Source organism: Rhinoraja longicauda, chromosome 36 (genome assembly GCF_053455715.1).
Source record: "Rhinoraja longicauda isolate Sanriku21f chromosome 36, sRhiLon1.1, whole genome shotgun sequence".
Classification (NCBI taxonomy): domain Eukaryota; kingdom Metazoa; phylum Chordata; class Chondrichthyes; order Rajiformes; family Arhynchobatidae; genus Rhinoraja; species Rhinoraja longicauda.
In genome coordinates this window covers 755,137-772,220 of record NC_135988.1, presented here as the reverse complement: position 1 = coordinate 772,220, position 17,084 = coordinate 755,137, and the positions used below count along the sequence as shown (strand labels likewise).

General features: G+C 46.2%; 1 protein-coding gene across 1 annotated transcript; it reads left to right on the top strand.

The window, feature by feature from the left end:
- Nucleotides 1-14,897: 14,897 nt before the first annotated feature.
- Nucleotides 14,898-16,514, top strand: LOC144610243 (inositol 1,4,5-trisphosphate receptor-interacting protein-like). The gene has a single exon (XM_078428837.1). The coding sequence runs from the start codon at nt 14,898-14,900 to the stop codon at nt 16,512-16,514; it is 1,617 nt and encodes a 538-aa protein (XP_078284963.1).
- Nucleotides 16,515-17,084: the final 570 nt, after the last annotated feature.

The window sequence follows — 17,084 nt, the reverse complement described above, 5'->3', positions numbered from 1 at the left end:
CAACTGTCATATTTACCACTTGAGACTTCATATCTGAAAGCTCCTCACCCACAACGCTGCGAAATTCTTCCAATCCAATTTTTTTAGGCTGTGGATTCCGGGTTGTTCGTTTGGCAGTTTCTTCCTGACCCGATGCTGAGGTTTGAGCTGTAGCAGAGGCTTCCATCTGGCTTGGTTCTTCTTCTTCCACGGGTCTTGTTTTACCCGTTCCTTTTTTAACGGTTTTTAACGGGGGGGTGCGACTTGTCGACATTTACTTTTAAAAGTCGCGATCTGATGACGTCACCCACCCTTCGTTGAAAATTGCCGGTAAGTTGCAACGGGCCCGTCCTGTTCCTCTCTTCCTAAATCGAAATGTTCACGGAGCTAGTTGACGTGCGACTTGTTCAGTCCATAACGCCACCGGAAGAAAGATTCTAAGGGGAGTAAGAGGCAACCGTGGCTGACAAGGGAAGTTAGAGATGGAATAAAACTAAAAGAAAAGATGTATAAAATAGCAAAGAGTAGCGGGAAGCCAGAGGAGTGGGCAACTTTCAAAGGACAACAGAAGATAGCAAAAAGGGCAATACGGGCTGAAAAGATGAGGTGCGAAGCGAAGCTGGCCAAGAATATAAAGAAGGACAGTAAAAGCTTCTTTAGGTATGTTAAGGGAAAAAGATTAGTAAAGACAAATGTGGGTCCCTTGAAGGCAGAAACCGGTGCAATTATTATGGGTAACAAGGAAATGGCATTATGGGTAACAAGGAAATGGCGTAACAAGGTAACAAGGAAAAGTTGAACAGGTACTTTGGATCTGTCTTCACGAAGGAAGACACAAACAATCTCCCAGATGTACCAGTGGACAGAAGATCAAGGGAGACAGAGGAATTGAAAGAAATTTGCATTAAGCGAGAAATAGTATTGGGTAGACTGATGGGACTGATGGCTGATAAATCCCCAGGGCTTGATGGTCTGCATCCCAGGGTACTCAAGGAGGTGACTCAAGAAATCGTGTATGCATTAGTGATCATTTTCCAATGTTCAATAGATTGAGGATCAGTTCCTGCGGATTGGAGGGTAGCTAATGTTATCCCACCTTTCAAGAAAGGAGTGAGAGAGAAAACAGGGAATTATAGACCAGTTAGCCCGATATCGGTGGTGGGGAAGATGCTGGAATCAATTATTAAAGAGGTAATAACGGTGCATTCGGATGGTGGTAACAGGATTGGTCCAAGTCAGCATGGATTTATGAAGGGGAAATCCTGCTTGACTAATCTTCCTGAATTTTTTGAGGATGTGACAAGTAAAATGGATGAAGGAGAGCCAGTGGATGTAGTATATCTAGACTTTCAGAAAGCCTTTGTTAAGGCACCACACAGGAGGTTGGTGAGCAAAATTAGAGCACATGGTATTGTGGGTAGGGTATTGACATGGATAGAGAATTGGTTGGCAGACAGAAAGCAAAGAGTAGGAATAAATGGGTCCTTTTCAGAATGGCAGGCTGTGGAGAGTGGTGTGCCGCACTATTTATAATATATATTAATGGTTTGGATGATGGAATTAGAAGTAACACTAGCAAGTTTACGGATGACACAAAGCTGGGTAGTAGTGTGAACTGCGAAGAGGATCATAGGAGGTTGCAGGGTGACTTGGACAGGTTGAGTGAGTGGTCAGATGCATGGCAGATGCAGTATAATGTACATAAATGTGAGGTTATCCACTTTGGTGGCAAAAATAAGGAAGCAAATTATTATCTGAATGGTGTCAGATTAGGAAAAGGGGAAGAGCAACGCGACCTTGGACACCAGTCACTGAAAGTAAGCGTGCAGGTACAGCAGGCAGTGACGAAAGTAATGGCATATTGGCCTCCATAACGAGAGGATTTGAGTACAGGAGCAAAGGGGTCCTTCTGCAGTTGTATAGGGCCCTGGTGAGACCACATCTGGAGTATTGTGTGAAGTTTTGGTCTCCTAATTTGAGGAAGGATGTCCTTGCTATTGAGTAGGTTCACAAGGGTAATCCCTGGGATGGAGGGACTGTCATATGAGGAAAGATTATTAGGACTAAGCTTGTATTCACTGGAGTTGTAATGTCCCGTCATGTCTGTTAGTCTTGTGTCATGTTCTGTGTTTAGATTCTCATTTCAGGTCCCTTGACTTCCTGCCATTGTAATTGTCAGCCCCGCCTTGATTGTTTCCACCTGTGTGCCCTTACCTCATGTATATATAGTCCACGCCTCCCTTTGTCCTGTGCCAGTTCGTATTGTAATTCATGTGCTCTGATTCATGTGCTCTCGGTCGTAGTATAGCTAGTAAGTAATTTTTGTAACTAATGTTTTTTGTAGCTGAGTAAGTTTAGAGTTTTTGGTTCGAATCGCAGTGTTCTTTAATGTGAAAATTAAAGAACGCCTTTATTTTCTCCAAATTGACTCTTGTGTGTGAGTTGTGCGTTTGAGTCCAGTTCCTGTGTGCCCCAGAGCATAACAGAACGAACTGGCCATAATATGGACTCAGCCGACTCTAAGATTTGGAAATCAGCCCTTGCCAACCAGGGCACTAAGATCCAGCACCAGGAGGAGCAGCTGCGCTCAGTCAGTCACGGGGTGCGCGAGCTGAACGATAGACAAGGCGAGTTCCAGTCATCAGTGACGACCCAGATTAACCACCTCGCTGTACAACTCCATCAGGTTCTGGCTCGTCTCGACCCAACCTCGGCAGCTTCTCCACTGCTCACGTTGAACCTTCAGCCGGCCATCCGCCTGCTGTTCCGGCCATGCCTGCGAACCCCACGCTGATTCTACGCCTGGCTTCACCAGATAAGTTCTCTGGAGACTCGGCGAATTGTAGATCATTCCTTGTACAATGTGATCTCCACTTCAAGCATAACCCTGCACACTTCCCCTCAGACCAGGCCAGGGTAGCATTTATTGTGTCCCTTTTTACGGGACGAGCCGCAGCATGGGCCACTGCGGAGTGGTCTCGGGGCTCCACAGTCTGTCAGGATCTAGACCTCTTCCAAAGAACATTTAGCAGTATTTTTGATCACACTTCCTCTGCTAAGGAAGCTTCCCGAGTCTTACTGCAGCCAAAGCAGAACACTCGCCCAGTGATAGACTATGCCATTGACTTCCGAACCCTTGCAACAGACAGTGGGTGGAATATGCCTGCACAAGTGGATGCATTCATGAATGGGTTGTCGGAGGCTATAAAAGACAGACTTTCACCTTTTGAGTTACCCAGTGATCTAGAGACATTAATTACCAGGGCTATTCGTGTCGATAACAGGATAAAGGAAAAGGAAAGACACCAGGCTGCTGATCGTCCTCCCAATCACCAGGGGCGCTCCTCCGGGTCCTTCACACCGAAGAAGTCATCGTTCCCTGTCCATCGCTGGCCGGAGAAAACAGCGTCCTCTCAGCCGTCGGAGGAACCCATGCAGCTAGGCTGACTCCAGAGCAGCGACAGCGCCGCCTGAAGGACGGAGCCTGCTTTTACTGCGGTCAACAAGGACACCGTCTGGCCGACTGCTCGGTAAAAGGGGTGGCTCAAAAGTGAAAAGGAGGACACTGGTGAGCCAATTCCCCGTTTCGGACTTACCTCCTCGACCTCTGACAAAGGCCACCCTCACTCTGAATCAGCAAATTGTGACTCGGGGGGGTTTTGATCGACTCCGGAGCCGACGAGAGTCTCATGGACTGGACTCTAGCTCGATCGTGTAAGGTTAAATCTGTGCCCTTGTTGCAACCTATTGTGGCGAGCGCTTTAGATGGACGTCAGTTGTTTGAGATAACTCATCGTACAGAACCTGTCAAAGTCATGTTCAATGCTAACCATGTGGAGATAATGTCTTTTCACTTGTTTGACTCAGCTCAACATCCCTTGGTCTTTGGTTTCCCTTGGCTGCAGAAACACAATCCTCAGATTGATTGGCGATCTGGTAAGATCAGACGATGGGGGGTTGAGTGCACACAATCATGTCTTGTTGAACCAGTGAACAAAGGGGTGAGTTACGGGAAGATCGGGGCGGTTTTGGGAATAAATGTTCTTAAATCTGAAGAAATAAAGATTTCTAATGATGATGATGACTATCCCGACCTGTCGAAGGTTCCACCATGTCACCATGAACTGAAGGAGGTGTTCAACAAGTCCAGGGCCACCACCCTACCTCCTCATCGACCTTTCGACTGCGCTATCAACCTGCTGCCGGGGGCCCCTATTCCCAAGGGGCGACTGTACTCCATATCCGGCCCCGAGAGGAAGGCGATGAATGAGTACATTGAGTCCTCCCTGAGGACGGGCATTATTCGCCCGTCCTCCTCGGCAGCAGGCGCGGTTTTTCTTTGTGGGCAAGAAAGATGGGTCACTTCGTCCCTGCATAGATTACAGCTTGCTAAATAAGATTACGATCAAGAATCGTTACCCACTTCCTTTGATGTCTTCTGCTTTTGAACTGTTGCACAAAGCCAAAGTATTCACTAAACTAGACTTAAGGAATGCATACCATCTAGTGAGAATCAGAGAGGGGGATGAGTGGAAAACTGGGTTTAACACCCCTAACGGGCACTACGAGTATTTGGTGATGCCGTTCGGGTTAACCAATGCCCCCGCAGTCTTCCAAGCTTTTATGAACGAGGTCCTCAGGGAATTTCTCAATTAGTGTGTTTTTGTCTACCTTGATGACATTCTTATCTTCTCTCCAGACATACAGTCTCATGAGCGTCATGTCAAGTGTGTGTTGCAGAAGCTCTTAGCTAACCGTCTGTATGTGAAGGCCGAGAAGTGCGACTTCCACGCAGACACAATGTCCTTTCTGGGCTACATTATATCGGCCGACCACATCCAGATGGACCCTGGTAAGGTCAGTGCGGTGGCCAATTGGCCCACCCCCACTAACAAAAAGAAGGTGCAACAGTTTCTCGGATTTGCAAACTTTTACAGACGTTTTATTAGAGACTTCAGTGCTGTTGCTGCTCCTCTGCACTCTCTCACGTCTTCCAAGACCCAGTTCCAGTGGAATCCTCAGGCCGAAGCCGCCTTCCAGCGCCTCAAAACATTGTTCACCAACGCTCCTGTTCTGACCATCCCAGATCCCCAGAGACAGTTCATTGTGGAGGTGGATGCCTCCAACGAGGGGATTGGGGCGGTACTTTCCCAGAGAGCGGAGAAGGACAACCGGATTCATCCCTGCGCCTACCTGTCACGGAAGTTGACCCCCGCAGAAAAAAATTACGATGTTGGAAACAAAGAACTGCTGGCGGTCAGAGCCGCATTGGGGGAGTGGAGGCACTGGCTGGAGGGGGCCGAGCAGCCTTTTCTGGTATGGACAGATCACAAGAACCTGGAATACATCCGTAAAGCCAAGAGACTCAACTCACGTCAGGCCAGATGGACTCTGTTTTTTAGTAGGTTCAACTTTTCTCTGTCTTACAGGCCCGGTTCCCAGAACACAAAACCAGACGCCCTGTCCCGACTTTATGACCCTGAACCTGATACCAGAGAACCCGAACCCATCCTGCCACTTAACCGTGTGGTAGGTGCGGTGTCTTGGCAGATCGAAACAGATGTGAAGCAGGCTAATGATGAGACTCCAGCACCGAGTGGCTGTCCTACTAACTGTTTGTTTGTTCCTGTGACATTGCACCCCCAGGTAATCCACTGGGCTCACACGTCCCTGCTCACATGCCATCCAGGTGCCAAGAGAACTGTTTTTGTGGTTAAACAGCGTTTTTGGTGGCCTTCACTTGAGAAGGATGTAGCTGAATATGTGGCCGCCTGCCCTGTCTGTGCAAGGAGCAAGCCCTCGAGACAAGCCCAAGCGGGCATGCTGCACCCACTTTCAGTCCCTCAGAGGCCCTGGTCCCACATCTCCATTGACTTTGTTACTGGGTTGCCGGCCTCCAAAGGTAACACAACTGTCCTGATGGTGGTAGACCAATTTTCAAAGATGGTACATTTTATCGCTGTGGCCAAGCTCCCCTCTGCCAAAGAGACGGCAGAGGTAATGATGTCTCACGTTTTCCGTATCCATGGTTTCCCTACAGACATTGTCTCGGACCGAGGTCCTCAGTTTGTGTCCAAGTTTTGGAGTGAGTTTTGTTCCCTCATAGGTGCCACCGTCAGCCTGTCTTCTGGTTACCATCCGCAATCCAATGGCCAGACTGAGCGGATGAACCAGGAGCTCGAGACCTGCTTGCGCTGTCTGATCGCGCAGAACCAGACCACCTGGAGCGACCATCTCATCTGGGTCGAGTACGCACGCAACACGCTTCCTACGGCTGCCACGGGACTCACACCCTTCCAGTGTGCCTACGGCTACCAGCCCCCCTTGTTCTCGGCTTATGAGGGTGAGGTGACGGTGCCTTCTGCCCACGCCATGATCCGACGCTGTCGCCGAATCTGGGACGGAGCTCGGAGGGTTCTACTCCGGGGTCAGTCCCGGATGAAAGCGGCAGCCGACCGCCACCGCAGATCCGCTCCGCATTATCGCCCAGTCCAGAAGGTATGGCTGTCTACAAAGGACTTGCCACTTCACGTCCACGCCAGAAAGCTGGCTCCAAGGTTCGTGGGTCCATTTCCCATTTCGAAAGTCATTAACCCTGTTTCGGTCCGTCTACAACTCCCCAGGTCATTAAGGGTTCACCCTACATTCCACGTCAGCAAAATAAAACCGGTCAAGGAAAGTGCACTCGTGCCCGCCTCCAAGCCCCCTCCACCCCCCCGGCTCGTCGACGGTGGTCCGGTCTAAACAGTTAAGGCACTTCTTGCAGTCCGCAAGAGAGGTCGCGGTCGCCAGTTTCTGGTCGACTGGGAAGGCTACGGTCCTGAGGAGAGGTGCTGGATTCCTGCCAGCTTCATTTTGGACAAAACTTTGATCAAGGACTTTGACAAGACTCATCCTGACCAGCCTGGACCATCAGGAGTCGGTCCTAAAAGGGGGGGGGGGGGGGGGGGGGTACTGTAATGTCCCGTCATGTCTGTTAGTCTTGTGTCATGTTCTGTGTTTAGATTCTCATTTCAGGTCCCTTGACTTCCTGCCATTGTAATTGTCAGCCCCGCCTTGATTGTTTCCACCTGTGTGCCCTTACCTCATGTATATATAGTCCACGCCTCCCTTTGTCCTGTGCCAGTTCGTATTGTGATTCATGTGCTCTGATTCATGTGCTCTCGGTCGTAGTATAGCTAGTAAGCAATTTTTGTAACTAATGTTTTTTGTAGCTGAGTAAGTTTAGAGTTTTTGGTTCGAATTGCAGTGTTCTTTAATGTGAAAATTAAAGAACGCCTTTATTTTCTCCAAATTGATTCTTGTGTGTGAATCGTGCGTTTGAGTCCAGTTCCTGTGTGCCCCAGAGCATAACAGGAGTTTAGAAGGACAAGAGGGGTTCTTATAGAGACGTATAAAATTATAAAAGGACTGGACAAGCTAGATGCAGGACAAATGTTCCCAATGTTGGGGGAGTCCAGAACCAGGGGACACAGTCTAAGAATAAAGGGGAGACCATTTAAAACTGAGGTGAGAAGAAACTTTTTCACCAGAGAGTTGTGAATTTGTGGAATTCTCTGCCACAGAAGGAAGTGGGGTCCAATTCACTGGTTGAATTTCATAGATAGCGCTCTTGGAGCGAGTAAAATCAAGGGATATGGGGAGAAGGCAGGCACAGGTTACTGATTGTAGATGATCAGCCTCGATCACAATGATTGGCTGTGCTGCCTAAAAGGGCCAAATGGCCTCCTCCTACACTTATTTTCTATGTTTCTAGGTTTCCATAGCAACATTGAAAATAGGTGCAGGGGTAGGTCAGTCGGCCCTTCGACCCAGCACCGCCATTCAAATGATCATGGCTGATCATCTACAATCAGTACCCCATTCCTTCTTTTTCCCCATATCCCTTGATTCCTGTAAACCGAAGAGGTAAATCTAACTCCCTCTTGAAAACATCCAGTGAATTGGCCTTCACTGCCTCTGTGGCAGAGAATTCCACAGATTCACAACTCTGGGTGAAATTATTTTTCCTCATCTCAGTCCTAATTTGTAATTGTAATTAATTTATTAGCCAAGTATGTAAAATTATACAAGGAATTTGATTTGCCATACAGTTATACCAAAGAGCAACAAGACACACAACTACATAAAATTTAACATAAACATCCACCACAGCAGCTCCCCACATTCCTCATTGTGATGGAAGGCAATAAAGTCTTAACTTCTTTCCTCCTTTTCTCCCGCGGTCGGGGTAGTCGAACCATCCGCAGTCAGGGCGATCGAAATTCCCGCAGCCGGTGATCGAAGCTCCCGCGTTGGGGCCGTCGAAGCTCCTACAGCTTGGACCTCCCGAAGTCGGTCCCTAACCACGCTCCACGATGTTAAGCCCACAGGCCCCCGCAGTTTGGAGTTACCGAAGTCAATCCCCGTCAAGAGGCCGCCAGCTCCACGATATTAGGCCGCAGTACAGACAGAGATACGATACGGAAACAGTTGTATCTCCATCGAGGGAAGAGATTTTAAATGTTCCCCCCCTCACATAATACAAAACTGAAGATTCTCTAAAAACAAACATTTAACAACAGGCTAAAAACAACAAAAGAAGATAAGGATGAGTCAGACCGTTGCCCTACCCCTTATCTTAACTGTGACCCCTGGTTCTGGACTCTCCCAACTTCGGGTACATTTTTCTTGCATCTAACCTCTCAAGAATTTTAAATGTTTCCACAAGATCCCCTCTCATCCTTCTAAATTCCAGTGAATACAGGCTCAGTCGACCCATTCTTTCATCATATGTCAGTTGCGCCATCCCGGGAATTAATCAGGTGAACCTACGCTGCACTCCCTCAATAGCAATAGTGTCCTTCAAATTCGGAGACCAAAATTGCAAACAATACTCCAGGTGTGGTCTCACCAGGGCCCTGTACAACTGCAGTAGGATCTCCTTGCTCAAATCCTCTCGCAATGAAGGCCAACATGCCATTAGCTTTCTTCACTGCCTGGTGTACCTGCTTGCTTACTTTCAGTGACTGATGTACAAGCACACCCAGGTCGCGTTGTACCTCCCCTTTTCCTAATCTGACGCTATTCAGATAAAATCTCCCTTCCTGTTCTTGCCACCAAAGTGGATAACCTCACATTTATCCACATTATACTGCATCTGTTATGCATTTCCCCACTCACCCAACCTATCCAAGTCATCCGGCATCCTCTTCGCAGCTCCCACTGCCACCCAGCTTTGTATCATCTGCAGACATAGAGTCATAGAGTGGTACATTGTGGAAACAGGCCCTTCGGCCCAACTCGCCCACACCAGTCAACAATGTTCCAGCTACACTGGTCCCACTTGCTTGCGCTTGGTTTATATCCCTCCAAATATGTCCTATCCATGTACCTATCTAATTGTTTCTTAAACGATGGGATAGACCCAGCCTCAACTACCTCCTCTGGCTGCTTGTTCCATACACCCACCACCCTTTGTATGAAAAAGTCACCCCTCGGATTCCTATTAAATCTTTTGCCCTTCACCTTGAACCTATGTCCTCTGGTCCTTGATTCCCCTACTCTGGACAAAAAACTCTGTGCACCTACCCAATCTATTCCTCTCATGATTTTATATACCTCTATAAGATCTCCCCTCATCCTCCTGCGCTCCATGGAATAGAGACCCAGCCTACTCAACCTCTCCCCATAGCTCACACTATCTAGTCCTGGCAACATCCTCATAAATCTTTCCTGAACCCTTTCAAGCTTGACAATATCTTTCTTGTAACATGGTGCCCCGAACTGAACACAATATTCTAAATGCGGTCTCACCAACATCTTATACAACTGCAACATGGCTCTACTGCTCTGCCCTCATCAACCTTTTTGGTCACGTCTTCAAAACAATTAATCAGATTTGTCAGATAGGACCTCCCACGTGCTGACTATCCCTAATCAGTCCTTGCCCATCCAAATGCCTGTATAACCTATCCCTCAGAATACTCTCCAGTAACATACCAACTACAGACGTTAAGTTCACCGGCCTATAGTTCTCAGCATTTTCCCCGCAGCACGTCTTGAAAAGAGGCACAACATTTGCCACCCTCCAGTCTTCCGGCACCTCTCCTGTATTTAAGGACGACTCTTAAATTTCAACCAGGGCTCCCGCAATTTCCTCTCTAGTTTCCCACAATGTCCTCTTATATCTATGATGAGGCCCTGGAGATTTGGAGATGTTACATTTAATTCCCTCGTCTAAATCGTTAATACATATTGTAAATAACTGGGGTCCCAGCACTGAGCCTTGTGGCACCCCACTTAGTCACTGCCTGCCATTCTGAAAAGATCCCCTTAATTCCTACCCCTTGCTTCCTGTCTTTCACCAGTTCACTATCCATGTCAATACCCTCCCCCCAATACCATGTGTTCTAATTTTGCACAGGAATCGCTTGCGTGGGACCTTATCAAAGGCTTTTTCAAAGTCCAGATACACCACATTCACTGGCCACCCATATCCATTCCACTTGATACATCCTCAAAAAATTCTAGAAGATTAGTCCAGCATGATTTCCGCTTCATAAATCCATGCTGACTTTGACCAATCCTGTCACTGCTTTCCAAATGCGCTGCTAATACACAAATTAGTGAAGTAGGTGAACGGGTCAGGCAGCATCTTTGCAGAACATGGATGAGGGATGTTTCAGGGCAGGATCTTTCATACAGATCTATGACTCTATTGTGCGGGGGGGGCAAAAAGCTGGACGAGATGTGGGGGCAACTGATGCACCGGCGGCGCGGATTCATTGACTTTCAGCCTGTGGGGGAACCGCCGGTGACACGTCGAGGTGAGGACACAGGCGCTCCTGCAGGCAGTTGCCCGGGATCCCCCAGCTATTTGACGGCCAGTGGCATCACAGGGGGCGGCATTGTCGCGGGTCAGCGGTGTGAGTGCAGGCAGGCGGCGCTTCCCACACACAGCAGTGTGAACCGCGCCTGTGTAGCGACGCCCCAGCTCTGTGTCAAGTGGAGTTTTGGGGCCACAAGCGACCAGGTAAGAGACGGTGGGCGACGGGCTCAGAGCGCCCCTGGACGCGGCATCAAGCCGCTGCCTGCATTGAGGCCAGGTTACAGATGGCCCGTCACCTTCCTTCCCTCGTTTAGCGCCTCTTCAGTTTGAAACTCTGTTGCCTCCTCAGTCAGCATCCCTCCAACATGTTTTATTAAATATGTCGCTACTCAACGTTTGCAGCATCTCTTCCAGTACAAAAAAACGACCTCTTATCAATTTCTTAGCCGGAATATTTTCGCACTTTGTACTCCACTCAGATGTTTACTGATTTCGATTGAAAAAACAATTGTAATTGTTTTACATTGAGCATTCTAGTATTGTTTCTTCGCCGAGGGTGATCAATTTGTGAAGGGTCTCCCTTAATTACACGTCAAGTCAAGTGGACTTTTTTGTCACCTACACAACTATGGTGATGCCCAGGTGGAATGAAATGAAAATCTTGGTTGTGGCAGCGTCACAGGCTCATAAATGCACAGAAACACAAAATATTGTACTCGAATTACACATAACATTTTACAAGCATAGAGGAAAGAAGATTGAAAACAAAATGCAAGACATAATTGGAAATTATAGGATTAGGGTTAAAATCATGGCGATGACAGGAGTATAGGTTGGAAGTATATACAATTATGGAATGCAAGAGGGCTTAGATTTAACATCAGAGGGGCAATGTTTAACTAAGATGTGCTCGGCTTGTTTTTGTTTTACACAGAGTGTTGGGTGACCGGAACACTCCGCCCGGGGTAGAGGTGAAGGCAGATATTTATCAGACGTAGGCACTTCAGGGGCTTTTAGATATGCAAGGATGGAGGGGTGTGCATCACACACAGATCCCTCATGTCCAGCACGGACATAGTAGGCTGAACTTTCTGTGTGGTACAATGCTGTACTTTTCCATGTTCTGTAGCTTTAAGTTAATAATTTAAGTTAATAATATGTAAAACAACGAGTATCATGGCATATAAATGGATTTTGGAAAACCTGAAATGCACATTAAAAACATAGGCAACATTTTCCAAAGCATTGACAACTCTGAAAGTTCAATACTGAGCTATTTTAGAATTAAAGCCAAATCTCTTAGCTCCTACGATTTCCACGATAAAACCACGATTTCCTTAAGCTATTGTCAAGTCAAGTCAAGTCAATTTTATTGATGTAGCACATTTAAAAACAACCCACGTTGACCAAAGTGCTGTACATCTGATTAGGTTCCAATGGAAAAAAATGAAACATACAGTAGCACGCAAACAGTTCACAGCGCCTCCTCAATGAGCCTCAAACGCTAGGGAGTAGAAATAGGTTTTGAGCCTGGACTTAAAGAAGTCGATGGAGGGGGCAGTTCTGATGGGGAGAGGGATGCTGTTCCACAGTCTAGGAGCTGCAACCGCAAAAGCGCGGTCACCCCTGAGCTTAAGCCTAGACCGCGGGATAGTGAGTAGCCCCAAGTCGGCCGACCTGAGGGACCTGGAGTTAGAGAGGGGGGTTAGAAGATTTTTGATGTAGGGGGGGGGGGGAGTGTCCATTTAGGGCTTTGTACGTGAATAGGAGGAGCTTGAAGTTGATTCTGTACCGTACAGGGAGCCAGTGGAGAGAAGCCAGAATCGGGGTGATGTGGTCCCTTTTACGGGTACCCGTCAGGAGTCTCGCTGCGGCGTTTTGGACCAGTTGCAGGCGGGACAGGGAAGATTGGCTGATCCCAATGTATAGGGAGTTGCAGTAGTCATAGGGAGTTGCAGTAGTCATAGGGAGTTGCAGTAGTCTATTGTCTATTGTCTATTGTCTAACATAGTGTCATGGCTCTATATTCTTACATATTTAATATGCCATTTAATTTGTGTCTTTCCTCATTTTTCATATTAAATCTCAGTTAAGGGGAGATCTGATTACTTATTAGAGATAATAAATTATGTTTCTGCCCTTACTAGTTTCAACTAGATAAGTTGGAGAGAAAGATGTCACAATTTTAACTTTATAAGGTCAGAACCATGTTATGTACTGGCGTCGCAGAATGGAAACAAGGAACTGAAGATGTTGGAATCTTGAGTAAAACACAAGATGCTGGAGTAACCCTTGAAGGCAGACACGGTGAAATTATTATGGGTAACAAGGAAATGGCAGAAGAGTTGAACAGGTACTTCGGATTTCTCTCCACTAAGGAAGACACAAACAATCTCCCAGATGTACTAGAGGATCTAGAGGAACTGATAGAGGAACTGAAAGAAATTTGCATTAGGAGAGAAATAGTATAGGGTAGACTGATGGGGGACTGAAGGTTGATAAATCCCCAGGGCCTGATGGTCTGCATCCCAGGGTACTCAGGGAGGTGGCTCTAAAAATAGTGGACGCATTGGTGATCATTTTCCAATGTTCAATAGATTCATGATCAGTTCCTGTGGATTGGAGGACAGCTAATGTTATGTCAATTGTCTAGAAAGGAGCGAGAGAGAGAAAATGGGGAATTACAGACCAGTTAGCCTGACATCGGTGGTGGGGAAGATGCTGTAGTCAATTATTAAAGAGGTAATAATGGTGCATTTGCTTAGCAGTAAAAGGATAAGTCCAAGTCAGCATGGATTTATGAAAGGGAAATCATGCTTGACTAATCTTCTGGAATTTTTTGAGGATGTGACATGCTATTGGGGCTAGGGTGTTGACATGGATAGAGAATTGGTTGGCAGACAGGAAGCAAAGAGTTGGAGTAAACGGGTCCTTTTCAGAATGGCAGGCAGTGGCGAGGGGAGTGCCGCAAAGCTCGGTGCTGGGACCGTAACTGTTTACCATATATACTAATGATTTGGACGAAGGAATTAGAAGTTACACTAGCAAGTTTGCAGATGACACAAAGCTGGGTGGCAGTGTGAACTGCAAAGAAGATGTTAGGAGGTTGCAGGGTGACCTGGACAAGTTGAGTGAGTGGGCAGATGCTTGGCAGATGCAGTATAATATAGATAAATGTGAGGTTATGCACTTTGGCGGCAAAAACAAGGAGGCAGGTTATTATCTCAATGGTGTAAGGTCTCCTAATTTGCAGAAGGACATCTTTGCAATTGAGGCAGTGCAGCATAGGTTTACGAGATTGATACCTGGGATGACGGGACTGTCATATGAGGGAAGATTGAAAAGACTAGGCTTGGATTCACTGGAGTTTAGAAGGATGAGAGGGGATATTATAGAGACATATAAAATTATAAAAGGACTAGACAAGCTGGATGCAGGAAGAATGTTCCCAATATTGGGGGAGTCCAGAACCAGGGGCCACAGTCATAGAATAAAGGTGTGGCCATTTAAAACTGAGGTGAGAAGGAACTTTTTCATCAAGAGAGTTGTGAATTTGTGGAATTCTCTGCCACAGAGGGCAGTGGAGGCCCAATAACTGGATGCATTTAAGAGAGAGTTAGAAAGATCTCTTGGGACTTGTGGAATCAAGGGATATGGGGAGAAGTCACCAGCAACTTCAATTGCTTCTATTATCTGACATTTTATAAACTAACACTGCCTGTCCACTGGTCTTAGTGTCCTTAGTCTTTTCATGCTCATGTAAAAATAGACTTTTAAGGACAGAGCTCGTCATTATCTATTCATAATACATCAGGAATCTGTGTTGCCAACCTTAATTTTTAAATAATTAATTTTTAATAGATGGGAATGTTCCCATGATTTCTAACTATCTCTAATAGATCTCTGCACGGGTAGTTAATGTTCATAAAATAATTGTCTGTATCCTGGTCTCATTAATTGCTATCCACCTGCCAACTCGGTTAAACATATATGATGAAATATTGCAAGGTCTCAAAACAGCAAAGTCTCTGAAAATTCACTAATGTAGTTTTGACTTCAATTCCACAAACACATTCTGAATATCTGTTATCTGCTTGCTGTTTATAGGATGACAACTGTGTTAAAGCTTTTCAACGTGTGCGCTCTGATGATCACAGGGAGCTTGTACCATCCCCGTCTCCTGAGTGATGAGGTGGAGACAGAGGAGGTCCAGAACAGAATTAAGGAGCATGAGTACCAGTACCTACAGCAGGTGGAACGGCTTCAGAGGGAAATGGAGGAAAAACAGAACAATCAGCGGAATATAAAGATCCATTTACCTGCACATAAAGAGGAATCACCAAAAATGAAATGGAATACCCGCATTGTTCCCTTACTGGTCACAATTCATTTCTTGGCACTCTGGATACGTGACAATTTGTCACTCAATCTCCAGAATAATAATACTGAGGAAGAGGAGGAAGAAAAGCAAAATGAAGTTCCTCAAAGAACTTATGACAATATTTTGAATACCCCTGATCAAAGTGTGCTGGATCAGTTCTACAACGTCTGCATTCAAAATGTGAGCCAAGAGCCAGTTGAGACCTGTGAATTTGTAAAATGTTTTGTGGACAGTCTTTTAGAAGCCGGTCGCAATATTTGTCCATGGAGCTCAGAGCTGATCCTTGAAGACTGTGTGGGCATTGGGAGTCAGTTTGAAAGATGTGGCTGCAAGACCCCATCTGTATATGATATTCTGGTTCCAATTTTGCTCAAGGATGGATATTGTTTTAAGCCAGAGATATGTTCCTGTGACGACCCACCTGAAAAAGAGAGCTATGGCAGGATTCTCATGGTTACACCCCACACCGCTGACCTGACCTGCCAATGTAAAGCTGCAGGACCTGAAGGGGATATTCTGTGTCTAATTCACAGCAAAAGATATGAACCTGATGTTCATTCCAATGGTCTTGCTTCCATCATGTATTCCGAGTGGTATTTGGATTATAAGAAGGTGGTGAAATGGTTCAGGATTTTATTATCCAAATCGTGGAACATAATTTGTCATCAACATGATTTTGAAATTACCTTCCGCAATATTACTGGCTGCTGTGGTTTAAAAGTACAATATCAGTCAGGACGAACTATTCACATCAAAGTGTTTCCTGCTGTGAGGCTGAAGGGTTCCGATGTCCATCTGGTATCTCATTTTTCGGATCACCCCAAGAATAGTCCAGTGCCCACTACCTACTGGCACATATCCTGTGCTGTCTGTGAGTACAGGTTTCTCAAAATCATGATGAAAAATATCCCCAAAAGCTCCTGTCACCTCAAGTGTCTTCAAATACTGGTCGTTCTCACTGAAAAAATGTGCAGTTCTCCAGACCAGCGATGTGTTCTTGGCTCCTATCTCTTTAAGACTGTCCTGATGCATCTGCTTTTAAGTCAGCCATATTCAAACTGGCATGAACGTCACCTGGAACATCGGCTCAGAGATGTGTTAAAATATCTTGGGAAATGCCTGGACATGAAACGGCTCCACAGGTTTATGATTGGAAATCAAACTTTACCTAAGCAAATTGGAATTCCAGAATTGCTTCTCAAAACAGCCCCTGTAAACCTCTTCCAATCATTTGTAACAGATCATGACTCTTACTGTCAGGCACTCATGCAGTATCAGAAAATATTAAGGGACATGGGACCGCTGATGATGGAGTGTATTAAAAATAATACAGCAGCTGAGTGAAAACATTGTCTCTGCTCCCAGTAGACACAAGGGACTGCAGATGTTTGCATCTTGGGCCTCTGCTCCCAAGTTGGGAGCAGAACTATTAAAGCTCTTAAAGCTATCGAATATTTACTTTACCATTCAAAATATTAATTGTTATTTTATTTCTAAACTAAACAATAAAATGAATAGTAATGAAAGTAAACATTATTCCTAATAAAAATGTATGCAAACAATTTAGGGCGGCATGGTGGCGCAGCGGTAGAGTTGCTGCCTTACAGCGAATGCAGCGCCGGAGATTCGGGTTCGATCCTGACTACGAGCGCCTCCTGTACGGAGTTTGTACGTTCTCCCCATGACCTGCGTGGGTTTTCTCCGAGATCTTCGGTTTCCTCCAACACTCCAAAGACATACAGGTATGTAGGTTAATTGGCTGGGCAAATATAAAAATTGTTCCTAGTGGGTGTAGGAGTGTTAGTGTGCGGGGATCACTGGGCGGCATGGACCCAGTGGGCCGAAGGGCCTGTTTCTGCGCTGTATTTCAAAAAAAAATCTAAAAGCTGCAAAAACTCTTCATATAATAGTGCC

What these genes read in the sequence shown, in the direction of transcription:
- LOC144610243 (XM_078428837.1), top strand. Translation starts at nt 14,898, where the DNA reads ATGACAACTGTGTTAAAGCTTTTCAACGTGTGCGCTCTGATGATCACA.